General features: G+C 42.1%; 1 protein-coding gene across 4 annotated transcripts in view; it reads right to left on the reverse strand.

Annotated features, from left to right (window-relative positions):
- The window catches only part of ARHGEF10L (Rho guanine nucleotide exchange factor 10 like), a 224,909-nt gene that overhangs the window by 56,178 nt on the left and 141,207 nt on the right, over positions 1-27,524 (reverse strand). For all 4 annotated transcript variants that reach the window (XM_069078397.1, XM_069078396.1, XM_069078399.1 and 1 more), the window contains 4 exons: positions 24,104-24,219; positions 22,761-22,888; positions 17,354-17,454; positions 6,271-6,392 (listed from right to left, as the gene is read on the reverse strand). In XM_069078397.1, the coding sequence (XP_068934498.1) occupies positions 6,271-6,392; positions 17,354-17,454; positions 22,761-22,888; positions 24,104-24,219 (467 nt within the window). The remainder of the gene's footprint in view (positions 1-6,270; positions 6,393-17,353; positions 17,455-22,760; positions 22,889-24,103; positions 24,220-27,524) is intronic.

A 27,524-nucleotide genomic window follows, 5' to 3' on the forward strand; every position in this document is an offset into this window, starting at 1 on the left:
TTTCTTTCTTTATAACACGACTAATGTGGAAATATGTTTTATGTGATTGCACATATATAACCTATATCAGATTGCTTGTCATCTTATGGAGGGAGAAGAGGAGGAAGGAGAAAAATTTGGACCTCAAAATCTTTCAAAACTTGAATGTTGAAAATTGTCTTTATGTGTAATTGGGGAAAAATAAAATACTATTTTTTTAAATACTTAGTCAGCTATCAATTACAATGGACCAATTCCTGCTTCCCAACCCACAATAGAGAAAGGTTAAAGTGCCTCTATAATTTCCTCAATTAATTTTTTTAAAAAAGAATTGATTGGATAGGTCCCACTATCTGCATCAGGTGTGCTAAGAGCTTCTAGTCTGGGTAGGAAAGGCTAAGAATCCAGGTTGGAGAGGACCTCTGAGATCACCTGATCTAACTTCCCAACTATTTCAGGAATTTTCCATTAACATCCCTAACAGGTTTTATCCAGGCCCAGAAAAAGCATCCCATAACAACAACCTACTGTTGGCATGAAAGCATATCCATTATGGCCTCCAGTTTCTTTTAAAATACTAAGATATAATATTTCTTTTGATTCTTTTAAAATATTAAGATAGACTATGTTTAATCTAAAGCCTTTATTTTCTCCAGAATGGGGGCAGGGGAACCATGACCATTTTTCTCTGAATAGAAGACTTAAAGCCAAGGAGACAGTGTCCTAGTCATAAATCTTTTGTTTAATCCTAATCAAAGACAATCAGTCCTTTCAAGAGAAGACAATTCAACCCAGCTGTAAGGGATCTCTCAGAAAAATAAGAAATTTTTATCTTGTTTGTGGTGACCAAACTAAGAATAGGTATGTCTTTGTTTAATTCAATTAAGAGGAGTATCTCTTGAATATAGCTTTAACCAGAGTGAAAAGCAGATTCCATTAATCAACCAAAGGAAGAATCACTTGGTATAGTCCAGGACTGGGTTGAGGAAGGTGGTCAATTTTTTAGATTATGGATATGACATTGGTTTTCCTGAAAGATGTTAACATTACTACAGATCTGCATGGCGAGTCAAGCCCTCAAAATGAATTTCGAATACTTGTTTGAATCTTTCTGTGGAATTTGTCTTTTGTTTCCCAGACAATATAAACTCTAATTAGAAGAGGCTCTGTTTGGAGCAAGGTTCTCCAATAGCAGAGAAAACAGCCCTTTGTTCTCTCTTTCTAAGAAACCCTTCTTAGACAGGTAATTAATAAATTTGTTTCTGGAAGCTCTGTGCCAAATGAACAGAGCATTGACTTGTTCTTTCAAATGCAAAGCGCTTAAGAGGAAACTAGATAGGACAGTGGATAGAGTGCTAGGCCTGGAGCCAGAAAGACCTGGATTCAAATCCTACCTCAGATACTAGCTGTGTGACCCTAGGCAAGTCACTTACCCCGGTCTGCCTCAATTTCCTCCACTATAAAATGGAGATAATACTAGCACCTGCCTCTCAGGTTTCTTGTGAGGATCAAATGAGATAAGATGTAAAGGTAAAATACTTTTCAAACCTTAAAACACTCTGTAAATGCTAGCTATTGTTGTTGCTATTATTATTCCATTTGGTGCTGCACACAGTAGGCATTTATTTTCTTTGTTTGGGGGAAGTCAGGGTAAAGTGACTTGCTCAGGCTCACAGTGCTAGTATGCCTGAGGTAGGATTTGAACTCGGGCCATCCTGTCCCCAGGGCTGGTACTCTATCTATTGCACCACACAGTAGGCATTTAAAACTTGAGTGCAGTCTGCAGAACTGAAGTGAATGATGGCTATTGAACTGAAGTATGACTCCTTCTTACCTCTAGAAAAAAAGACCTCTGGAGGTCTCCAGAGTCAGAGGTCCTGGGTCAGAATCTAGCCTCTTACTTTCCTACTCATGGGCAGGTCACTTAACATCACCTTTGTCATCTGGAGAATGGGTGTGTTGGTGTAAGAAGGGACTAAGTCACCCTCCAGCTCTAAACCTATGATTCTAGGACAGTCCTTAAGCCAATCAGTCAGTTAATGGGCATTTGTCAAGCAGCTATTATATGCCAGGCAACATGCCAACTTCTGGGGCAAAGGACAGTCCTTGTCCTCAAGGACCTAGCAATCTGATGGCAAAGACAACAACTAAACCCATTTTGGAAAAAAAAACAACTGTCACCTCCAGGTTTTAAGACATGTGCCTTGGGGTGGCTAGGTGGCACAGTGAATAGAGCACCAGCCCTGAAGTCAGGATGTCCTGAGTTCAAATCCAACCTCAGACACTTAACACAAAAAAAAAACTAGCCATGTGACCTTGGACAAGTCACTTAACCCCAATTCCCCTCTAAAAAGCAAAAAAAAAAGACATGTGCCCTATAAGGAGACAGCCAACAATACCAGGCAGGGTAGGACGGATTCCAAAACCTGCTGTAGGTGGTAAGTCTTGTAAAATTGGCATAGGCCCCCAAGAAAGCCAAAGGAAAAAAAAGATCCAATCACATCAAAATATTCTGCATAGTGACAGGCACATAGTAGGTGACGGAGTCATAATAGAAATGCTTTTGCAGTTTAAGTAAACTAGAAACAAAATTCATGGCCATCAACTGGGAAATGGATGGAAAAATCTCTAGTTGAGGAATGTAGTGGCAAATTATTAAATATTAAGAAAAGAGGAATTCAGAGAAAAATAGGGAGTTCTGACTGAGCTGAGGAAGACCAGAAAAAGCTGGACCAAGAGTGATCACAATATAAAAAAAAAGGCCACTAGGAGGAAGTCCAGCTCAGAATAAATGAAAAACTCACAGAGTCTCCAGAGAACAGATAATAAAATATACATTGTCCTTTGTGGCAAAAAGGTAGGGAGCTAACAGGACAGAATATTGCATACCCTGCTGGATATATCAGATCATATGTTCAGGTTTTACAGAGTTTTTGTTTTGTTTTGTCACAAGGGAGGGTTCAACCTGTTGAAAGTACAGAGCTAACATTTACATAGCATGTTAAGGTTTGCAAAGCACTTTCCATAGGCTATCTCATTTGATAAAAAGTCCTGTGTGGCAGGTGCTGATTAATTCCATTTTACAGAAGAGAAAACTGAGGCTGAGAAAGGTTAAGTGACTTTTCCCAGGATCGAACTCTTGCCTTCCCAATTACCTGCCCCCTTGTTGCTTCACATGACTGTGTTGTAAAGAAAAAAAGATATCTGTGACCTTGGGCAAGTCACTTAACCCCAATTGCCCTCCAAAAAGAAAAAAAAGAAAAAAAGACATCAAGAAAAAAAATTGTTTTAAACTACATTACTAGAGTTTAAAAAGAGGGAGATAATTTGACTAGAAAGTCATCTTTTTATCATTTCCTTGAAAGGGAAATACTAAGGAAAAAAGAGAAAAAGCAGGAAGAATGATGCCTGAGTGGTCATGCAAAGTGGAGCTGAGCTATATGGTTGGTCTGTATGGTGAAGGATTAGCCATGCCTTCCCTGAAAGGATATTGGCTCTGATGTTTACTCTTTGTACAGCCTTTAAAAAGTCACTTCACTTTCCTGGACCTCAGTTTCCTTATCTGTAAAATCAATAAGTTGGACTAGATGATTTCTGAGTTCCCCTTCCATCTCTAGAGTCATGATCCCATGACCCGCATCTGGCTCCAATGCCCTTTGGCATTTAAGGGAGAAAGGGAGAAAAGCAGTAAACACCCATCATTTCATCAGTATAAGGAATCCTCAAACCCAGAAATTCCCTCTCTCGATTGGAAGTAGCTCATTTGTAACTTATAGTCTCATTGAGTTGCTTGACATGTTGTGACATTCCCATGATAACATAATCCATCTGGGTCGGAGTCAGGAATCCAGATCTTCCTGACTCCTCCCAGGCCAGCACTCTATCCGCTGTCTACATCCCCAGCTTTCAGAACATCTGTAACTCACACTATATCCACACGCCATGCTTTTCATGTGTTTTTGTAAATGTCATTTCAGCTGTTGATATTGGTGTCTTTTCTCTCATCTTTAATCAATAACATATAGTGTTATATGGAATATTTTATACTAAAATAAAACTTTCAGATGATACAGTCATACTAAATTTGTATGTAATTTTACATTTATATTAAGTAGACATAATAGAAAAAAGCACTACGCTGGGCAGCCAGAGACCTGGGTTTCAGTCTCAGTTTTAACCACTGGCTCAGCAGGAGAACCTGGTCAAGTCACTTCTACACTGGACTTCTGTTTCCTCCTTGACAAAATAAGGGCATTGGATTAGATGAACATTAAGGTCTCTCCTAGCTCTAAAATTCTCTAAGGTCCCTTTCAGCTCTCATTTGGTATTCAAGGCTTTGACTAACTCTGACATATGTTCTAGGTTCTCTCCCAGTTAAATGCTACAAGTTCCCACCTAGCTCTGACATTCTATGCTCTAGGGCTCTCCCTGGTTTTATATTCCACTATCTAAAGTCCCTTCTAACTCTGGCACTTAACGCTCTAAGGACCCACGAGCAAGATGCCTAAAACTCAATGCCTTATAATGAAGAAGTACACCATGCACTGGTCAAGCTGGCTGCTATTACAGGCTCTATATTCTAGGCTACCCAGAATGCTCAGAATTCGTCACAGGGTGAGGAGTTCCTCTCAGCTCGCAGGCTCTCTTGTGGTTCTCTAAAGGGCTTTGGAGTCCTCAGGCCAGTAGTGGCTCTGACCTGCCCCATTAGAATTAATGGGGCCAATAAGATTTAGTCTTTGTTCTTATCTGCCACAAATTAAAATATTAAGACATTCAGACTGCCCAGGCAATTGGGATTTGGAGGAGAAGGCCAAATTCAACTCCTCACCCAGTGCCAATACAATCCCTCTCCTGGGATGAGAACAACTTTATTATCCTAAGCAATCCAAGGCTTAGATACTGGACGCTTGCCCAGGAAGGTCAGAGAGAGAATATCTTACATCACTGGCTGGAAGGTTAAGATTGTCTACGCTGCTCCTATCACTGAATAACCTGATTGTAGTCTACTTTCAAGGAGGATGGGAAGTAATTCAGCACAATTCTAGAAACATTAATTAAGCACTGATGTGGGTGCGAGGCATTGTCCTAGGTGCCCAATGACACCAGGATGGGGATGGCGGCCTGCTCTTGGGCACCTAAGAGGTAACTATGGTCTTCCACTCCTGCCCCTCATCATCTGACACAGAGGAGAAGAGTAAGAATTAAGAGAATTTTGGGGAACTCCCCAAAGGTCCAGTCATCCACTTTCCCAGTTCTTCAGTTTGGACACTGAGAGCCAAAAGAAAGCACGAAAGCCCAGATCACGAATTTGGAAGGATATCTCTTGTGATAACTTATTGACTCTATAGATTTCGATCCATGGGCCAGCTATGACAAGTCAAATTAGAAAAAAAAAATCCCACTATAAGTGGAGGACATGGTTCTAAGAAGATGAAAGATGCTGGAAATAGAAAAAATGTATCATTTCCTTCAAGATTCAGTGTGAGCCACCTGCTATCACTGCCCTTCCCCCTTAACTATCTTGTCTTGGTTTATTTTGTATCTAGCTAATCTAAGGGTATTGTCTTCTCTAATAGAGTGTAAGAACCTTGAGGACAGGAGACATTCCATTTGTTACAATTGCATACACAGTGCCTAGTACATAGGAGATGGTCAATAAATAAATGCTTATTGACCTATTACTGACTAGAGACCTAGAATATGAAGAAACACCAAAGATAATTAGATTTCTTTGGTTTGGAAAAAAAGGGGAAAAAAGAGGAGGGGATCAAAATTTATAAAATCAAGAAGAAATGAAGAAGGGGTGGCTAGGTGGTGCAGTGAGTAAAGCAGCCAGCCCCGGAGTCAGGAGGACCCAAGTTCAGTTCCGGCCTCAGACACTTAACACCCACACACACACAAAAAAAAAACTAGCTGTGTAACCTTGGGCAAGTTACTTAACCCTAACTGCCCTTCAAAAAGGAAAAAAAAGAAGGAATGAAGAGAGAGCATATGAAATGTGGAATATCAGAAAGATACTGAAGGTAGAAAGAGAAGGATTTATAAAAACTGTTATCTGGCACAAACTCCAGGAAGCAGCAATTATCGCCACTGGTTTGATGGGGAAACTGAGTCACTAAGCAATAACAGGGCCTACCTGGCATCACACTTTAAGTAGATGAAAAAGCCTGCTCTCCACCAGCTCTCAGTCCCTATGTCATAGTTCTTGTTTTTCAACAGCTCTTCTCTCCAAGAAAGAAAATACCTCCTTCTTGCGTCTATTCGGCATTGAAAGGCCAAGACTTTACTCACCTGAAGGCTGAGGGTGCGAGAGGAAAAGGCAGGGATGCAACAGGCCAGAATTGGGCACCAGAAGGGGGCTTTGCTCTTTTTGTCTTCATCAGGGCTTTTCCAGCCAGGCTGATTCTCTTCTCCTGGAACCCATGGGACAAGGTAGGAAGGAGTTGGTTAGTTCTGGTGGAGGGAGGGGGAAGAGCTGCTAAAAATTCCTAAAGCCCAGATCACTCAAACCCCTCTAGGCCTCAAGACCCTAGACCAATCCCAGGAGCACTGCCCAACAGTAATCTGCAGGTTATTTCTAGGATCTTGGAGCAATAAGACCTCTTCCTGCATTGGATCAGAGGTGACTGAAAGCAACAATTTCGGACAAGGTGGAAATTAATTCTTCGACTTCCTCCATGGCTACCTTAATGCCTGGAAAATCCTCTAACAGTCTAACCAATATTTTAGAAGACTGAAGTCTAAACTAGAAGGGCCCTTAGAACAATTTCCTTTATGATATAAATATATTCTTGATACCAAAACCAGGGAGAAACAAAAAAAAAGAAAACTATAGACCAAAATCAATCATGAATATCAATGCAAAATCATGACTTAAGGAAAAGACTTCAATTTGTAAGAATGAAAGCCATTCCCCAATATATAAATGGGATATGAATAGGCAGTTTTCAAGTAAAAAAAATCAAGTTATTAACAGCTATGCTACCCCCCCCCAAAAAATGGCTCTAAATCACTAATAAGAGAAATGTAAATTAAAATCCTAAGGGTCCATCTCACGTACATCAGATTAGCAAAGCTGACAAAAAAAGGAAAATAACAATTGTGAGAGAGGATGTGGGAGAATAATCACATTGATGCACTGTCATTGGATACATCGACAATATAATTTGATATATAAACTATATAATAGTCTGGCAAACAATTTGGAACAATACCCAAAAAGCCACTGAACTGTATACCCTTTGCTTTGACCTCAGTGAGGTCACTACTAAGTGTTTACTGCAAAGGCAAAGAAAAAAAGAGGAAAATGACCCAAGTTTGCAAAAATATTTATAGTAGTGCTTTTGATTGCAGCAAAGAACTGAAATAAAGGTGGCTCCCATCATCTGGGAACTGAAGAACAAAATTATGGTATCTCCATAAGAAAGAATGAAGCATATGGATTCAGAGAAACCTGGAAAGATTTTCATGAACTAATGCAGAGCAAAGAAAGCAAAACCAGAGCAATTTATACGACGACACTATAAAGACAAACAACTGTGAGAGATTTCAGAATTCTGATCAATAAACTCACAAAATATAACTCTTATGTATAATATATATGCATATATACATGTGGACACACAGACAAGACAATTGATGGTGAACTGTGCTATCTACCTCATGTCAGAAAGAGGATGGAATGAAATATACATTTTCAGACATGGTCGATATATAGATTTGTTTTCTAAAATTTTTTTTTAATTTGGGGAAACTGAGGTGGGGAGACTGATGGTGAGAATGCAGGGGGAGGGGAAGGAGAGCAAAGAGTATCACTGAATCATTTTTTAAAAGACATGGACAGAAAGAAGTTTAGAGGGACACACAGATAAGCAAAATGGCTTTGAAGTTAATGTGTTAAACTTATTATATGCTTATTCTTTAAAAATATAATTTATCCAGATAAAATTCCCAGATTCCCATGCAATTATTTTCTGTTCTTTGTATATGGAAATGTTCGTTTGTTGTATTGTCATGTTCTGAATAATAAAGAATTAAGAGAAAAAGGAATACCAACTGAAAGCAACTTCAGAGATTCAAAGACTATCAGAGATTGTAAGCATCTTTACCAACAGCTAAAACTCTAAATTTAGCATTTCCAATAATAATAACAGTATTTCTATATCTCTTTAAGGTTTCTAAAGCACTTTACCAATATCTCATTTGATCTTCATACAAGCTGTGGAGGTAGGTGCCCTTATTATCTCCATTTTTATGGATAAGGGAACTGAGGAAGAGAAAGGTTAAGTGACTTGTCCAGGGTTATACAGCCAGTCTAAGGCAGGATTCAAACTCAGGTCTTCTTAATGCCAAGTCAAGCACTCTACCCCCTACACCACCTAGGTGCCTCACGTCTTTAGAACAGAAAATGTTAAATCTAGAAGGAACCTTTCATGTCAGAAAATCCAAACATTTAACAGAGAACTGGAGCCACAAAGGAGTTGAAAATCACAAAGCAAAATGGTGACAGTCAGGCCACTAACACCCATTTCCTGTCCCCAAGATTCTTTCCACTACAACTGAGGCAACTTCCTCAAAGGTCTCTCTCTCAAGTCCTTCCTGCCTATGCCATAATGAAAGATTCCTTTCCTATCCCCTTGTGATCCACACAATCCCCTTCCTCTCTGAGGTCCCCATTTCACCAGTTGGTAGATCCACAGACCCATGACCCAATGTGTGCTAGGCTGAGGGGAGCGGCCCCCTAGGGCAGCCAAAGCCATGGGAGCAGGCACCTCGTGAAGGAGCTGTTACATCCCATAATCCTTTAGATCTGGAGCTCTGGTTAAGTGACACGGAGTCACTGATGGGAAGGAGAGGAGGGCTCATTAGCCAAGCTGGAATCAATGTCTTCATCAGCCCTCTGACTGCTTGGACCTCCTGGGCAGCAGCCGCAAAGAGCTGGGTTCCTAGGCTAGGAAATGACAACTCCAGCAAGAATGAGATCAGCAAAGGGTCCTGTGTTTAGCACGGCCATAAAATTAGCTTCTCTAAAGTCCAAGAGGCTCTCTCTTCCAGAATAATAATGATCATCATCATCATCATCATTATTGTTGCTGCTGAATCATTTCAGTCATGTCAGACTCTTCATGACCCCACTTGAGTTTTCTTAGCAAAGATACTGGAGAGCTTTGTCATTTCCTTCTCCAGCTCATTTTACAGATGAGGAAACTGAAGCAGACAAGGTGAAGTGACTTGCCCAGGGTCACACAGTTACTACATGTCTAAGGCCGGATTTGAACTCGTCTTCCTAACTCCAGGCCTGGCACTGTACCTACTGCACCACCTCAATGCCCAATAATAATCGTTACTGCTTTACAACTTTTAATTGTCCTATTTGATCCTCACAACAATTCTGGGAGGTGGGCGCTATATTTATCCCATTTTAAAGATAAGGAAACTGGGGCTCAGAAAGGTCAAATGACTTACCCAGGTTCACGCAGCTAGCAAATGTCTGGGGGAGGACTTGAACTCAGGTTTCCCTACCTCCAGCCCCTAATGCTGTTCCAATGACGGCAGCGCGCTCCCCAGCTGCCTTATCCAACAACAAAATCCTGATGGTGACAGTGATGCCAGCTCCCATTTTCTTAGTGATTTATGGAGTATATGGCTCTATCCTTACCATCACCCTGGGACACAGACTGAGTAAAGATTATTATGCTCATTTGACGGATGAATAAACTGATGGATGAATTTCTTGCTCAAGGTCATAAAACCGTTGAATGGCAAGAGCTAGGATTGAAGTGGGGCCTTCGTAGCTCCAAGGCTCTACCCACTGCACCAGACTATGCCCTACTCGATTCTTTTCATGCAAATATCAACTTCAGTCTGGGATTGGGGGTAAGATTGCTCTCCCATTTAAAAGCTGTATTAAAAATGCTGAAAAGCCCCTTTACTAAGCTAGGCCTCAAATGTGCAGGGACAATCTGGATAAATGAAAATCCACAGACAAACCCCAAATGTCATTTTTACCACTGGATTTAACATCCCTTTGAAAAGCACATAGCAAGGAACCCTGGACAAGAAGGTAGAAGACCTGGGCTCTGCCATGAATGACCTGTATGACCTTGTATAAATCACAGTGCCAGTGAACAGCAAACTCCTCGATAAAATACAGGGTTAACATACTATGTAATCTCAAATTTTATTCCCAGCTTTGATATTCTCTGTTCTAAAGACCTTTCCACCTTCACATTTTATGTCCTAAAGTTCCTCCCAGTTCTGACATTCTGTGTTCTAAGGGCCCTCCCTGTTCTGACATCCTGTGTTCTAAGGTCCCTCACAGCTCTGACATTCTATGTTCTAAGGACCCTCCCAGCTCTGACACCCTGTGTTCTAGGGACCTTCCCAGTTCTGACATCCTGTGTTCTAGAGACCCTCCCAGTTCTGACACCCTGTGTTCTATGGTTCAAAACCTTCCCAAGTGCTGCCCAAACAGTCCAACGGCCCACTGTGATTTCCACTTGTCTGGTGAAAGGGCTTCAGAGAACACACAAGAAAGACTCTCAGGGTTAAGGAAAAGGAAAGGTGCTTCGAATGGTCTGGATTGACCCTGATGAATGAGTTGGCCCTGGCTAGGTGGGGGCTGAGTGGATTCCCTGGAGGAGAAGGGGATAAAAATGTTAACAAGCTGGAAAAGCTAAGGCGTTATGCAAATGGGAGATATTGTTAAGATACACACAGCCTGTTCATGACTTCAACCTCCTTCCCAGCACAGTCTCATAGCCACTTATACATGCACTCCTTTATTTGTTCACACATTCAGCAAATATCTGATGACAACAACAACCTCCACAACAGCATCTGGCCTTTCCAGGGCCCTTTAAAGTTGACAAGGCACTTTTATGTGCTTTCTCTCACTCGAGCTTGACAATAAGCCTCTAACATATGTACTACAGGTGGTAGGTATCCCTATTCTACAGACAAGGAAACTGAGGCTCAGGACAGCAAAATGACAGATCCACAGCTAACAATGTCTGAGGCAGAATTCTAACTTAGTCCTATCCCCTATTAGACAACTGCCCTGACAGTCACAGTAAAGATCTGGTAAGCCCCTACTGTGTGCACAGCAAACATTTGTTAAGCAGCTACTGTGTGCTCCTTTGATATACCAACAGTGTACTGAACTTCTCAAACTGACTTTTCCCTCATCCAAGCATGTTCTTCCTCCCCTCTGCCTCATGGAAGCCTCTCCTTCCAGATGCAGCCCAATCACCACCTTCTACACTTTTCCAGATTACCCTAATTCCTAGTACTTTCCTCCGTAATTACATAGCATTTTTGTTGGTTTTAGTAATATCTAACTCATTGGGGTTTTCTTGGCAAAGAGACCCAAAGTGATTTGTCATTTCCTTCTCCAGCTCATTTTACAGATGGGGAGACTGAAGCAAACAGGATTAAGTGACTTGCCCAGGGTCACCCAGCTAGTAAGTTGTCTGAGGCTGGATTTGAACTCAGGTCCTCCTGACTCCAGGCCCAGTACTCTAACCACTGCTCCATCTAGTATCTAGGGTGACATTTATTTTGTATTCATTTTTCATAAACCTGACAAAATATAAATTCCTTAATTATTTCACTCTGTGTCTTTGTATCCCTAGCACAGTATCTGCCACACTTAGGTGCTTAATAAATGCTTGTTGACTGATGGAAATGTAGAGACAAAAAAAAAAAATCCTGAATTCCCAAACCATGACCAAGCTTGGCTCTGGGGAAGAGATCAAAATATGTATCTCCATTCCCTCTTTGCAGAGGTGGCTGACTATGGGTGTGTATTACTACCTACATTCAGGCACAATTAATTATTGTTTGGCATTGCTGAACTGCCTTGTTTGTATTGTTAAAATCTTAGTCACAGGCAATGGCTCATTGAGTAAGACGTGAGGGAAGGCTATAATATAACCTTAATAACAATGGTGATGATGATGGCTAACATTTATATAGGTGGCCTGCAAAGGGCTTTTTCCAAGTATCATCTCATTTGATCTTCACAACAACCCTGGGAGGTAGACGCTATTACTATCCTGTTTTACAGATTTGGAAACTGAGGCAGAAACAGGTAACACAGCTCTTAAGTATGTGTGGCTGAATATGAACACAGGTATTCATGACTCTGGATACTGTGCTCTCTCCATTGCCCCAAGTAGGCACCTTTATTCAGAAATAAAGATGATATTAAAAAAATAAAAGATTACCAATAAGGAGGATTTTTATAAATGTTTTAAGAAAATAAAGTTTGGTAAGGCACAGTTCCTGCCCTCAGGGAGCTCACAGTCTAGCAGAGGGAATTAAACACTAACACAGATATCTGATACATGGTTAGCATGTATTAACAAAGTACTAGGGGAAATCAGAAGGGAAAGATTACTACCAATCAGGGAGATCCAGGAAGACTTCCTGAAGATGTGGTATCTGTATTGGGCTTTCAAGGATGGAAGAATTGGTAGGAATCCACCATGGTTCTTGAGTCAGGGGAGCAGGGGAGAAAAAGGCTGGGCAAAGGACATTCCAGGGTGCTTTTTCTGAACACAGCATAAGTGCCTCTGCAGACATAAGCCTTCACTCCCATATACTGCCAAACCTCTTTCTCCCTGTGTTTTTTCCTCTTTCTCTTCCTAGTTCCATTCACCCACCTCCTACCAAGCCTTTGCAATTTATTGTTATTATTATTATTTTTAATGATCTGACCTTTTCACTACAGATGGCTCCCTCTGCCTGCCTCAGATCTCTCACGATAGAAGGAAACTGAATGTTGGCTCTCCATCTGCTGGGCCACTGTTCCCAGCGCTAAAGGATACAGGCTGAGACCAAATTAAAAAGCTGTTGCAAGAGAATCTTGATAACCCACTTGGGTAACTGACATTATGAACAAGTTAGAATGGCAAAGCAGTTATTTCCAATTGACATTAAGTGGGAACTTATTTAGTGTCAAACCATATTTAGCAGGGCCCATTTGGCACTGATGCCCATACAAAATGGCTTAGTCTGAAGCTTGGGGCTAGTAATAGAGATGGGCCTCTGTTGGCTTGGTTCTTGGCCTTCTGGCATCATCAGAATGCCCCCTGCCCCCAACCTTCCACAGTTACCAGCATGAGACATTGCCCCTTCTTATCATCATCGTTGATGATGAAGAAGAGATGGCAATCCCTCTAAGGATACCCTCTTGCTATGGCCTACACCTCTCTAGTATATTCCTGATACTCCAACCAGGTAAATCTCTTCAATGTTCTACACACACCATACTTATTCCTATGGTATGGAAGTTTATGGAAGTAGGAACATTGGGCAATATCAGGGACAAACAAACAGAAGAGGGCCCTAGAACACAAAGTGGCAGAGGTGGAAATGGTATTAGAAAAGAGGAAGGTCAAGAGGATTTGTAAGGAAAGGACTTGAGAACACTGAATGTCAGAACTAGAATGGATATTACAATAATGAGAATAGAACCTGAAGGGCTCTAAAATAGAGGACAGAAATATTCTATATAAAATGGAAGATTTCAGAATTAGAAGGAATCTTAGAACATAAAATATCAGAGCTAGAAAGGAACTTAAAAGTAGAAAATGTTAGGCTGGAAAGGACCTTAGAACATAGAATGTGAGAGCTGGAAGAAGACAGAATGTTAGGAGTGGGAGGTATCTTAGAACATAGAATGTTAGAACTAGAAGGAGTCTTAGAACACAGAATGTTAGGGGTGGGAGGTCTTGGAACATAAAATGTTAGAACTGGAAGGGGATTTAGAACATAGAATGTCAGAGTTGGAAAAGAACTTAGAATATAGAATGTTAGAGATGGGAGGGATCTTAGAACACAGAATGTTAGAGTGAGGAGGAACTTTAGAACAGAAAATGAACGGCAGACCTACAAGGGACTTTAGAAACCATCGACTCCAACCCTCTCAGTTTATAGAGCAGTACACCAAGACCCAGAGAAATGCCACGGTCCATCCAAGACCAGTGACTTGGGAGATTGCCACAATGCTTCTCCATTTCGATGGGGCATAGGGGGTGACAAAAGCTGAGGCTGTAAAGGTAGGTTGGTGTCAAAACATGAAGGACCTTGAATACCAGGCTAAAGGGTTTAGATTTTATGCAGCAGGCAATGAGAGACAATTGAGGGTTTGGTGAACTTCAGAAGACCTTGGACAAGTCATTTCCCTGCAGTGGGACTCGTCATCTTATCTTTTTTTTTTTTTTTTTGCTTTTTGGAGGGCAATTGGGGTTAAGTGACTTGCCCAAGGTCACACGGCTAGTTTTTGTGTTAAGTGTCTGAGACCGGATCCAGACCCAGGTCCTCCTGACTCCAGGACCACTGCTCTATTCACTGCACCACCTAGCCGCCCCTATCTTTTAAATGGGGTGGTAGGGTCAGATCAGAAGCCTGTCTTTGTATCCCAAGTGCTTAGCACAGAGCAGGCTTTTCAGGCTAATTGTGAGCCAATGTCATTGAGGGTCAGGGGAAAGGGAGGTGGCATTCCCAGGGATCAAAGACCTTTCCCTTCTTCTTGGGAATTTCCCTAAATTTTCATAACCTTCTTTATTCTCCAACCCAGTCTGGTGTGGCAGACGGAATGCTCGACCTGGAGATAGCCCTGGCTTCAAATTCCAGCCCTAGACACCTGCATGACCTTAGTCGCTTCCTCTTTCTGGGACTCAGTTTCCTCATCTGTAAAATGAAAAAAAAAAACTATGTGGCCTCTTAGGTCCCTTCCAGATCAATACAGTTTAGGCACCACACACACACACACACACACACACACACAGATACACACACACACTCCATTTTAAAGATGAGTTAATTGAGACCCAGAGAGGTTAAGTGACTTGTCCAGGATCACACAGCTAGTAAGTGTGGGAGGCAGGATTCAAACTCGGGTCTTCCTGACTCCATGTCCAACACTATCCATTAGTCCAAGTGCTTCCTATCTCCTTCACCTTGCTTCCTTCTTTCTCTCATTCTCACTCAGGAGCATCTTGGACTCTAACCACATCACATGTTCGGTATAAGGGGCATGCATGCATGAAGAATAGAACAAAAAAAAAAGAGAAATAAAAGGAAATAAAATCCTACACTCAGAAATGTCTTTAACATGTTTTATTTCTAACAGGTTTATATTATTCCACCCCAACCCTCTCCCTCCTTCTCCTCCCCTATAACCAGGCACTGCAGATAAAAACAAACTAACAAAATAAAAGAAACAAATTATTCCAGCCCCAGGGGGACTCATGCATTCAAATAAGATTTCAAATGAATTTCCTTCCATTAAAACTTTTGCTGCAGCCGAACTGCATAAAGATAAGGCAGTGGAGTATCTTCAGAGGAAATGGAAAGGAGATGGGACTGGGCTGGCCCACATGCATCAGTCACCAGGCTCTGAGCCGCCCTTTCATCCCCCTATCAGGGGGAAACCTAAAGGAGTCTTTAAAGCTAGCATGCAAACAGAGCCTGGCTACTGGCCTAGGGCAAAGAGGACTGAACCAACTCAGGGAAGGGGGAGGGATTCCTCTCAAAGAAGGCAAGTGGTGCTATCTGGGGGGGTGCAGTATCTAGCCGGCCTGGGTGAGCCAGGGACACCATCCAGTGATCTGGATTTGAGGAAGATAAGCCGCTGTGCTTTCCAACATCCCAGGACCCACACACACACTGGGAGGGAAACCTCAAAGTCTAGCTCTGCCCCCAGCTCAAGCAGCCCCTCTGCATCCTCCAGGGTCTGGGCCCAACAGGAGAATCATGCAGGGGCAGGATTGGCAGAAGTGGGCCAAGCACGTGAACCCCAAGGAGACTAAAGACGGGAAGCAAGGCCCCATGTAGACCAAAATATTAATAGCCATGCTTCTGGGGATAACACAGGGCTGGAGACAAAGGAATTGTCCGTCAATGGGGAAATCAATGGCTGAACGGAATGTGGCACATGAACATAATAGGAGATTACTGCACTGTATGAATGAATAAATATGAAGAAATCAGAGAAGACACATGAACCAATGCAAAGGAAATGAACAAGACCAGGTAAATAATTTACAGAGATGAAAGTTTAAATAGAAAGAACAGTAACAGAAGCAAAGGGAATACTGGGTGACCATAAGGACCAAGACCAGCCCCACAGACAAGAGGGAAAAATGGAACTTTCTCCCTTTCTGCAGAAGGGGGGGACTATGGGTAAGGAACAATGTGTGAATTTTTCTGACCTGATCTTTTATCTTCTCTTACTTTTTTTTCTTTTGAAACAGAGAATGGTTCTCTGGGAAGGACTAGAAAGAGGGATATATTTGGAAATGAAAATTAGATTAAATCAATTAAAATCAATAAAAAATTTTAAAACATACAAAATGAGGTAGACCAAACAGTATTTTCTGCTCTGTAAAATGAAAAGGATGGATTGGCCAGTCTGTAAAGTTCACTTAAAGTCTGACAATCTGTTTTTTTAAGGTCCTTCTCAGCTCTGGCATTCTATGGTCTAAGGGCCTTCTCCCACCGGCTCCAGTATTCTCTGTTCTAAGGCTTCTTCTAGTACTCACACTCTATTCTAAGGCCCCTTCCAATGCTCACATTCCATGTCCTAAGGTCCCTTTACAGTATATGTCTCTGAGACTGTTCTGGTCCAATGGAAAAAACACTGGATCTGGAGTCACAAAACTTGACTTTGGCTCCCAGCTCGGCTATTTAGAAATACCCACAATTCCCTTGCATGCTCTATCCAGCCCTCTACCTTGCCGTCTTTATCATCTTGTCATCTTTTAGCCACCTTGTCCTGTCCTCACTCTCTACCCTTACCTCTGAGCATAGTCATCCAATCAATACCACCATTACCTCTGGAAAGGGCTTATCCATTAACAGATCACCTCACCACCCTAGCGACTATACAGACCAGAATTCCCTTCACTGACCACTGATCTCCTCTAAGCATCCAGCCAAACTGATTCTCTTGAAATTCCTTGTACACAATAGCCCATCTCCCATCTCCCATTCCCAAGCCTTTGTACTGGCGATCCACCATGCCTGGAATGGACTCACTTCTCAACTCCAACTCTTAGAATCCCTTGTTTTGCTTCAAAACTCACTCAAGCATCATCTTCTACATGAAACCTTTCCTGATTCCTTTCTCTGCTACTGCTTCTCCCACACATAAAGAAAACTACCTTGTATCTATCTTGCATAGGCCTATGAATGCACACAATAGAAAACAAGCTTCTTAAGGGCAGGCACCATTATTCTTTTCCGTGGCACCTCGTAGGTGCCTCAATCATTGTCATTTGATTGGCTCAACTTTCTTGGTGAGCTATACCACATTCTCCCAGCCCAACCCACTCCCTAAAATTTTATTCCCACTTGGATTACTCACGGAGCCCAATTTTGGCCAAGTGTAGACGATTCACCCAGGAGATCTTGCTCAGGGGGTTGGGTGTGATAAAAACCACCATGAAGCTGATGGGCCGGCCAGACCTGGCAGGGAGAGAGAGAACAAGGGAGATGTAAGTAGGTCCCTTTCTTCCTTCCAGGCACTGAGTGAGTTCTCTTCCCTTTTGGGAGATCACCTTGACTTTTATATTTTTACTCTTTCTCTGAAGATGGGGACAGGGGGCAGTGAGTATGTCAAGTGTCATTCTTGTTGCAGACTGAGTCCCCTGGGTATGAGACAGCTTTTCAAAATGTGCAGGGAGGGTAGTGACTGGCCTCAGGCTCCCCATCTATCAAACTAACCCAATGAAAAGTTGGGCAGACTAGGACCCAGAAAACTTCAACCCATTTCTTTTTTCCCCATTTAATAGTATTTTATACTTTTCCAATTACATGTAAAGATAGTTTTCAACATTCATTTTTTATAAGATTTTGAGTTGAAAATTTTTTCTCCCTCCATCCCCAGACAGCAAGCAATCTGATGTAGGTTATACATATGTAATCATGTTAAACATATTTACACATTAGTCATGTTATGAAAGAAGAGTAAGAAAAGGGGAAAACCACAAGAAAGAAAAAAATTTTAAGTAAAAATAATATGCTTCAATCTACATTCAGACTCTATAGTTCTTTCTCTGGATGCGGATACCATTTTCCATCATGAATCTTGGAGTTATCTTGGATTATTGCATTGTTGAGAAGAGCTGAGTCTATCAAAGTTGGTCATTGCACAATGTTGCTGATACTGTGTACAATGTTCTCCTGGTTCTGCTCACCTCACTTTGCTTCAATTCATGCAAATCTTTCCATGTTTTTCTGAAAGCATCCTGCCCATCATTTCTTACAGCATAGTAATATTTCATCACAATCATATACCACAACTTGTTCAGTCATTCCCCAGTTGATGGGCATCCCCTCAATTTCCAATTCTTTGCCATTTCAACAGGCATTTTTTGATTTACAAGATAATAGGAAGAATGGCACAGTAAAAAGGGGACCAGCCTTGGAGTCAAAAAAATTGAATGTCAAGTCTTGCCTCTGAAACATATCACTTCTGTGACCATGAGTAAGTCACTAAACCACTCAATGCCCCATAGGGCCAGAAGAAATGATATGACATTACTCACATCTTCCCTCCTAACCCAGTAAGTTAGAAATAAGTTATTGTTCTTCCTCTGTGGAGGGAAATTCCACACTGGGAGTTCTTCATGCTCATGAAATCAGGGGCCTAGATTCCCCCTCCCCCCAAAAAAAATATAGAAGGCACTTTTTGTCAGGTACTGAGAATACAAAGACAAACAAGAAACTGTCCCTATCCTCAAGGAATTTACATCCTCCTGGATGAATAATGCATATGTATAGAGCTTGTTAGTGTTGGTAAATACATTTACATCCATTATTACATTTAACCTCACCCCAATAGGAAAACACTAGAGGTTTCATTGCCTCCATTTTACAGACGAGGAAATTGACTTTAAGGGATAATTAATGATGTCAAGGGCAGAATCTGAACTTATGTCTTCCTAAGTTTAGCCCTCTATCCAGATGGTGCCATGCTGGGTAACTGTAATGTAATGCCAAAAGAAGGCAACTTCCCAGGTTCAAAATACCAGCATAGGTGCTCTCTATTTTATTCAGTAACAAACCCAGAACAGAGAAGATCAAAACATGACATCATTCAGAGTACAGCATTTACTAAGCGTGATTAAATAATCTCCAAGTACTACCCCACCCCAGGACCTTCCAATCATTCAATCAATCACAAAGTCTCAGTTCTAAATACTTCTCCACCCCTAGGCTATACCTTAATTAAGTCCACCACAAAGCCTCTCTTCTCAAATGGAGATTAGTTTTCAAACATAAGGTCAAAAGTTCCCCACCCCTGGATCACAATTGAATCTACCCCAGAGTTACATCAAGTTTAAACACAGCACTTAATACCCAAATGGAGCTCTTTTCTTCATCTTGACACGAGGCAAGTTCTCAGCAATCTTAGTTCCTGGGGAGACAAGGCTTAGCAAGGCCATAAGATACATTGCCAGTCCCTTCATGAATTTATCCTCTGTCTGTAGAACAGTCCTAGAACCCCTGAACACATTAGCAAAGCCCTCTCCCAGGATTTCTGTAAACATACAACAAGAAAATCCTTCTTCAGGGCTTCTGAACCAACAGAAAGGCTCCCAGACCCCTGCAACAACAGCACTGTCCCTCACCAGTGGACAGTATTCACTCTCTGTCTGCAGGACAGTCTCAGGGCTTTTTAGCGAACAGCCAGGTTCCAGGACTTCTTCAACAAAAGGACTGTCTTTCACCAGTGCACAAATCTGGCAAAACAACATCAAAACAGACAGACAAAGTACCAGCAAAACAGCCATGTCTCCTCAGTCCTTGGCAGCTCAGGGGGCAGGTCTCAAAAGTCCAGGGCAATTCAAAGCGGCCACCAGCAATTCTCTTAGTCTCTCTCTCTCCACGAGGTGCTGCTACCAAAAAAAATCTTCCGCCTCTCTCTTGTGTCTCCAAATCTACGTCACCAGCTCCTCCCACTTCAGGACTTTCTTTTCACATCAACAAGCCCATCCCACAGGTGGGATTAACAAACTCTGGGTTTTAATACAATCAATTTGAAAACCAAGCCAATACAGGGGAATCTTTAATTGCCATTACTATCACAGTAACTTGCCTCACATCACCCCTCAGGTAATGGAAGAACTAGAACCTGTTCTAGTTAGTTCTAGTTAGAACCTGAGTCCCCTGATTTCCAATCCTATATACTCTCTCTACCACATCATGAGCATGGGCTATACTTAGCCTTCAGTCCCACCCCCAACCCCCACGCTTCTACTCCATCACTTAATACCTCTTAACAAGAGGCCTACACTAGCCTAGGACCTAACCTGTGGTCAGGTATATCTTCCTGCAGGGCTGCCTTTTAAAAGATGCCAACAGAATATATGTACCCACTTAATTGAAAGTCAACATAGCATCCAATGGATAGGAAGTCAAAGGACATGAACAAACAAGAAAAAGAATCATAAACTATTAGCAACCATATGAAAAATGGCTCTGAATCACTGTAACAGGAGAAATTCAAGTAAAAACAGCCCTGAGGTTTCATCTCACATCCAGAAAGTTGGCAAAGATGACAAAAGATAAGAATGGTCAGTATTAGAGGGATTGTGGAAAGACAGGCAGGACATTGGTGTATCTGGGAATTGTTCCAACCATGCTTGAAGGCAATTTGAAATTAAGCTAAGAAAGTGAGTAAACTATCTATACCCTCTGAGCCAGAAAAATCCCATTGCTAGTCGATATGTCCCCAAAGAAATCATTGATCAAAAGAAAGGCCCTATATACACCAGAATATTTATAGAAGCATTTTGTAGTAGAAAAGAACTGGAAACAAGACAGATGCCCATTGATTGGGGAAATGGCCAAGCAAGTTGTAGAACATGAATGTAATATAAATACTATTGAACAATTAGAGATTATGAAAATGGGGAGTATGGAAAAGTATAGGAAGTATTACATTAACTGATACAAGTGAAATAAAATCAGAAAACATAATGACCATAACAATGTAAGTGGAAACAGCAATAACAAAACAACCAAAACTGAAGCTTGTAAAATCAAAATTAATTAGCTTGGTCACAAAGAAGAGCTGTTAAGAATGCATCTTCTTTCCTTTTTTGCAGAGGTGGGGGACTGTGGTTACAGAATTCTGCGTATAAAGTCAGACGTGGCTAGCTTTGCTGACTAGATTCTCATTATTATAAAAGGCAACTCTCTTAGAGAGCGGGGATAGATTAGGAAAAACCAAAGATAGCAATAAAATTATTTTTAAATGAAAGATATGAATAAAAATTTTAAAGAAAGTTGACATAGTGTGGTAGAAAGACCATTGAAACAGGAAAAATTAGTTCAAGTCTCAGCCTGATACTCACTAGCTCTGTGACCGTGGGCAAACTACTTAGTAATTTTCTCTGAGACTCAGTTTTCTCTTGTGGAAAATTGGAGCTAATTCAATATCCCAGAAAGATCAAAGAAAGAAGGAAAACATCCATAGGTATAAAACTACTTAGAGCAGCATGTTTTGTTGGGTCAAAGACTAAAAGTCACAGGAAAGCCCATCAATTAAGGAATAGTTGAATAAATTGTGGCATATGAATGTAATAGAATATTATTGCACCTAAAAAAAGGAAAAATGGGAGGGATTCAGACATACAGGGAGGATGTGTTTGAACTGATGCAAAGGGAAGTAAGCAGAACCAGGAAAACAACTGATACATTGATTAGTACAATGTAAAGGATGCCAGCTGTGAAAGTCACTCTGACCAACACAGTGACCCAGCATGTCTAAAAGACTGATACTGAAGCATGTTTTCCACTGAAATTTGGATCAGTTCATGTAAGTCCTACACGTTTCCATATTCCCCATTTTCATAATCTCTTCCTGTGCAGTACGTTTATATTACTTTCAAGTTCCGTAATTTATTTAACTCTTTCCCCAGTCAGTGGCAGTAAAGTGATGGGCCAGAACGAGACTTTTCAGACAGGGCCAATGGGAGAATTTGTTTTCAATGACTAAACTTAGATGTTACAAAGCATTGGTGTTGGAAGGGCAATTTGGAAGAATGGTGATACCAATACTTCAATAAAAGAAAAAGAACATCTACAACTCACTAAAAATGAACAAAAGAGAGAAAGTTCAAAAGGGGACAGACACAAGCAGGAGCAATGTTGGAACTTCCACATTAAATGTAAAATACAAAATATAAGTTAATGATGCATACAATTCTCTTAATGTATTGAACTGTTTGTGTTTATTGATGATTGTTAAATTTAGTTTGTTTTTTTTTAATGGGGCATCATGGGGTGATCGTGAGAAAAGCTTGAGGGCACTCTAAAAATGTGAGCTATTTCTCTCTAGGATGACCCAGAGAACAGGATGGTGCTCCCAAGTGCCTCCATCCCTAGAAACCCCCCAGAATGCTGTCCCAAGGCAGAGTCCAGACAAATACAGAGGCTCAGCTCTGGAGCAAAAGCCTACTGATCTACTGATCAATGTTTAATTGCTGTCATTTATTTTGTGTGTATTGGAATATACCTTATATCACTACTTCGTACGTATTCTGTAGGTATATCTGAGTATATGCTGTTTTCCCCAGTTGAATGTAGTAAGGTCCTTGAGGGCAGACACTTTTATTTTTGCCTCTATGTTTCCAGCACCTAGCACAGTGCCTTTTACAAAGTAGGTGCTCAATAAAAGCTCATTGGACAAATGAATTAATAATAAACCTTAGATAAATGGAATTAAAGTGAAAATCACTTTCCCTCTCAAGCACTTTACTCACTTGTCTGGCTTTCCAGGGAGCAAGAGACGGAGACGACATTTATTAGCAGAGTGGATTTCCTCTTCCTTCACCCGCATCAGCCTTTGCAGGGCAAGGCACCAATCTTGAGCCACTGTCATGTTCAAATTCTGTGTGTGAAAGAAGGAAAAAAAAGAGTGTGAAAAGGGTACATGATGGTTACCCAATGGAGATTGATTAGGTCACTGCCAAGTCTGTCTGCTTTCCTAAAACCATGGTCCCATCCCATCCTGGACTCCTCTCACTGTGGAAGAAGGTAGGAAGGAAGGAAATCATAGGAGTTTCCACTTTCAGCAGGACAACGTGGCACTGGGATAAAACCTCTGACCCTTGACTTTACTGTACAGATCAAGTAGCCCTGTTATTATAGAGGAGGAGGTGAAGTTAAGGAATTCTAGCTGGAATGGAATGGAAGAGGAAGCCCAGTCTGCTGAACCCAAGTTAAATTTCCTCCATACTGGAAAGGGATTTTGTGATTGGCCCAGTTCTGAGGGAACTGTTGATGAGACACTGTTTGCTGGGAGGTAAAGTCTCTAATGCCATCTCTCTTCACTCTGAGACTACCTTCCATTTACAATGTGGATCTGTACCTACTTTGCACGCTGTCTCCCCCATTAAAATGTGAGCTCCTTGAGGGAAGAGACCATGTTTTGTTTTTGTTTTTTTGTTTGTTTTTCTTTGTATCATTTGCACTTAGCACTATGCTTGGCCCTCAGTATAGCTTAATAAATGTTTAATGACTAACTGACAGAAGTCACAGACAGCTGGGTGGGATGGCAGATGGAATGCAGGACTTGTAGTAAGAGAGACCTGAGCTGACTCCACCCACTCAAACACTAGCAGTGGCTGGTCATTTCACTTTAGTTTCCTCGTTTGTTAAAGAGGATAATAAGAGAATAGCAGACAAGGTGGACATGAGAATGAATGAGATAATATATGTAAAGAGCTATATAAATGGTGGACAATGATGATGATGATGACCAGGACTGTCCAGCCAGAGCAATGTTCCAAGAACAGACCACATAAAGGAATGGTCACTCTTCTGGGGAGTTTGTGACATCTGGCCTGGTTCACCACAATCAATGCCTTGTCCTACCCTGGAAGCTTCACATCAGATTGCCAGGTGGTTATGAGGTTGGCCACCATTGCTATCACTCTAGACAGCCCCAAAATACGTCCAAGAGAATGGACACACAGCTCCTAAAGCACTGTCAGCATTAGCTCCCATTGAAGCCCAGCCCATTACTGAGCAAGGATAACAGGCACTTTTGTGGACCTGTTTGATGGCTGGGCCCCTGGAACTTTGCCCAAGGTGCCCTCAGTACCTGATAGGTGCCATGGAGTGTGCTGATAAGCAGGGTGATCTGCTCAACCACAGCCAGGTCCTTCTGCAAATCCTGCAGCTCCTGGAAGAGGCGAGGGGGACCAAGGTACACCTTGTCTGGGAAAGAGGAGACAAATAACTCAGGCAAGGACCAGGATTAAGAGGCGAGAACAAAGCAAAACAACTCACTCGTTCACTTTGCACAGATGGGAGCCCAGAGGAACTAGGATGAACCATCTGCTGAGCAACGGCAGGACAGTGGACAGTCCAAAGTGTGTCTACACTCTCTGACAAGCCACTCATGTGGCTTTCCCAGAGACACTTTGGGCGAGGTGCAAAATGAGGAAAAGAAGGATTTGTAGGGGCTGCCCCTAAGATTGGAGGCAGTCTGTGGGAGCCATTCAGTTGGCTAGACCAAAAGTTATTAGCACTGCCCTGGGAGCTGAGCATACAGTCCCAGTAGCTGCCCTACCACTAACATGGTATATGCGCCCAGTTGTGTGATCTGGGGTCATCACTTTTCTCTCAGTCAATAAAGCAATCTGTAAAATGGGAATCACAAATCATAGACTAAAGGTGGAGACAGTCTTGGAGGCAATCCAATCCATCCCCCGCATTTTACAAATAATGAAACTGAGGCCCAGATACATACCTAAGAGAGGTCATAAGGAGGAGATCCAGGATTCAGATCTAGGTCTTTGGAGTCCAAATCCAGTGCTTGCTTCCCCATCCTATCTCCCTGTGATATAATGGTTCTGAGGACCTGTGTTCAAATACCATCTCTGACACATAGTACTTATGTGATCTCTGGGAAAGTAGCTTAGCTTTACTGGGCCTCAGTTTCTTCTTCTATATAACAATGGGATTAGACCAGATGGCCTTCAGGTTCTCCTCTAGGGCAGCTGGGTGGTACAGTGGGTAGAGCCCCAGGCCTGGAGTCAAGAAGACCTGAGTTAAATCCAGCCTCAGATACTTACTAACTGTGTGACCCTGGGCAAGGCACTTAACCCTTCCTGCCTCAGTTTCCTCATCTGTAAAATAAGCTGGAGAAAAAAATGACAAATCACTCTTGTATGTGACTCCAAATGAGGTCACAAAGAGTTGGACACAACTAAAAATGACCAAAGAACTACATCTAAATCTAACATCTTATCACTGGAAAGAGTCAATGGAGTGATGATTATAAAAGTATGACATACTGAACACATATATTACATACATATGTATATCATCATGCTTACGTATATTTATATAATTTGGTGAGAGCCCTTGATTTTATTATTAGAGTAAGGTACTCCTGGTGTGAAAAGAACCCCCCCCCCCCGCCATGCAGATCTGCCACTCCTCCAGAGACTTGACTGAGGCAACAAGAGGTTGTCATTCAAGGTCACATAGTCGGTATGATGGAACTTGTCAATAGGTCTTCCATTTGTCTGCATTGTCTCTCCAAACATCAATGGTAACCATCATCTTCATCATCCTCATCAATAGCCTCTAAAACTCAGCTTGCTCCACTAGCTGCCCCTGGAGGGATTCCATGGGGGAGGCTTTCTCGGTATAGGAAAAGCTAGGGGCAGCTAGGTGGCCCAGTGAATAGAGCACCAGCCCTGGAGTCAGGAGGACCTGAGTTCAAATACAGCCTCAGACACTTAACACAAAAACTAGCTGTGTGACCTTGGGCAAGTCACTTAACCCCAACTGCCCTCCCAAAAAAAAGAGTAGGTATAGGAAAAGCAAGTCATGGGTCGGGGGAGGGGCAGGGGTCCTCTATATATGAAGCAGATGTTCAGGGAGATAAGGAGGGTCTCTAATAGGCAGCACCTAAGTGGGTGGGAAGAGCCATGGGCCAGGAAGCTTCTTTGAGGGAGGCATCTGAAAAAGGGAAGTAGAAAGAGAGGGAGGGAAGAAGAGGGAGGGAGGGAAGGAGGCAGGGAGGAAGAGACCCTCAGGAGCAGCTTCTTTGAAGAGTGAAGCACAGAAAGGAACCCAAGCACGTTTCACTCCATCGACCCAGTTGCTCTATTAATGAGAAAGGGGGCCAGGGAGAGAGAGAATTCCCCAAAGGCGCCATCTGGTCACATGCCCATCCCAGGCTGCCTCTCAGAGAACACACATGGTGTGAGTGCTCCCTCCAAACATCCAGAAGGGTTCTGCCCTGGGCAGGCAGAGAGAGGCAACCACCACGCCCCCTCCACTGCCTCCTCCCAGACCTAGCCCTCCCACCACAGCTGGCAGGAGTAAAGAAACAAATCCAGGCACCCCCTTCAGCCTGAGGATGGTATAGTCTGGGGTAAGCACCCCACCACAGACCCCGAAGACCATCCCTAGAATCCAAGGGATTCCCTAGAACCAATCCATGCCACCTGAGAGCCTTATGCTAAGTGGGACTCAGAGCAGCCTAGATGAAACAGCCAGGGTCATAGAGATGTTCTGGTTATCTAGGAGAAGAAAAAGGCTTGGAAAAAAGTTTCAGAATCCTGGGTTTGTCATGAATTATGTTACTTTAGGTAAAACGTTTTCCTTCTCTGGGCCTCAGTTTTCTCCTCTGTAAAATGGTAATGATAATTCCTTCCCTCCTTAGCTTAAAAGGAGTTGCTATTAGGATCAAAGAACAGAATGTTCCCATGTAGAGAATCAAATTCCAAGGTTCAATGATTCTTTTGGGGAAATGGGGTTGTTTTGTTTTTTAAACTAGGCACTGGTAGAAAAAACTCTAGGTGATGAAAACTCCTTCTACCAATGCAGGCTGGCATTTGCTTTTCAACTTCTCATCTCAGAGTTGCCCAGGAGAGGTTAAGGGACTTACCCAGGGTCACACAGCCAAGGTATGTCAGGGGAAGGCCTTGAACCTGCAATTTCCCCAGCTCTGGGACCAGTTCTCCATCCCCTATGCCATGACTCTGCAAAGGATTTTATCTTGTACCTCCCTCTCCCCTTCCCCTTCAAAAAAATCATCGGGGCTGGTGAGCTGAGTATTTATCGAGACTCATTCAATCATTTCTTGTTCTCACAGGGCAATTATGAAGATAATAATAATAATGATAATGTTAATGAGAGTTGCTCACAACTCTACAGATAATAATTAACCAAAGGCTTGCAAAGCCCTTTCCAGATATTACATCATTTGGTCCTCAGACAACTCTGTGAAGTTGATACTACCCCGTGTTTCCCCGATAATAAGACACTGTCTTATTAATTTTTTTGGACAGAAAAACACCAGAGGACTTATTTTCAGGAGAGGGCTTATTTTCAGGGGAGGGCTTATTTTAATGAACATTGACAGCAATTTTAATAAACAGGTAAATGTGAACAAAAAAATGTACCTTTATTCAATAAGCAAATCACTGGGGAAGAACAGGATGACGCGCTCACTGCTGCAGCTCTGATTGGATGCAGCTCGGAGCGCGCGTGCATTTCACGGG

The sequence above is a fragment of the Petaurus breviceps genome, unplaced genomic scaffold (genome assembly GCF_028583685.1).
Source record: "Petaurus breviceps papuanus isolate PSGF00001 unplaced genomic scaffold, PetGlider_PUasm1.0 91041, whole genome shotgun sequence".
Taxonomy (NCBI): domain Eukaryota; kingdom Metazoa; phylum Chordata; class Mammalia; order Diprotodontia; family Petauridae; genus Petaurus; species Petaurus breviceps.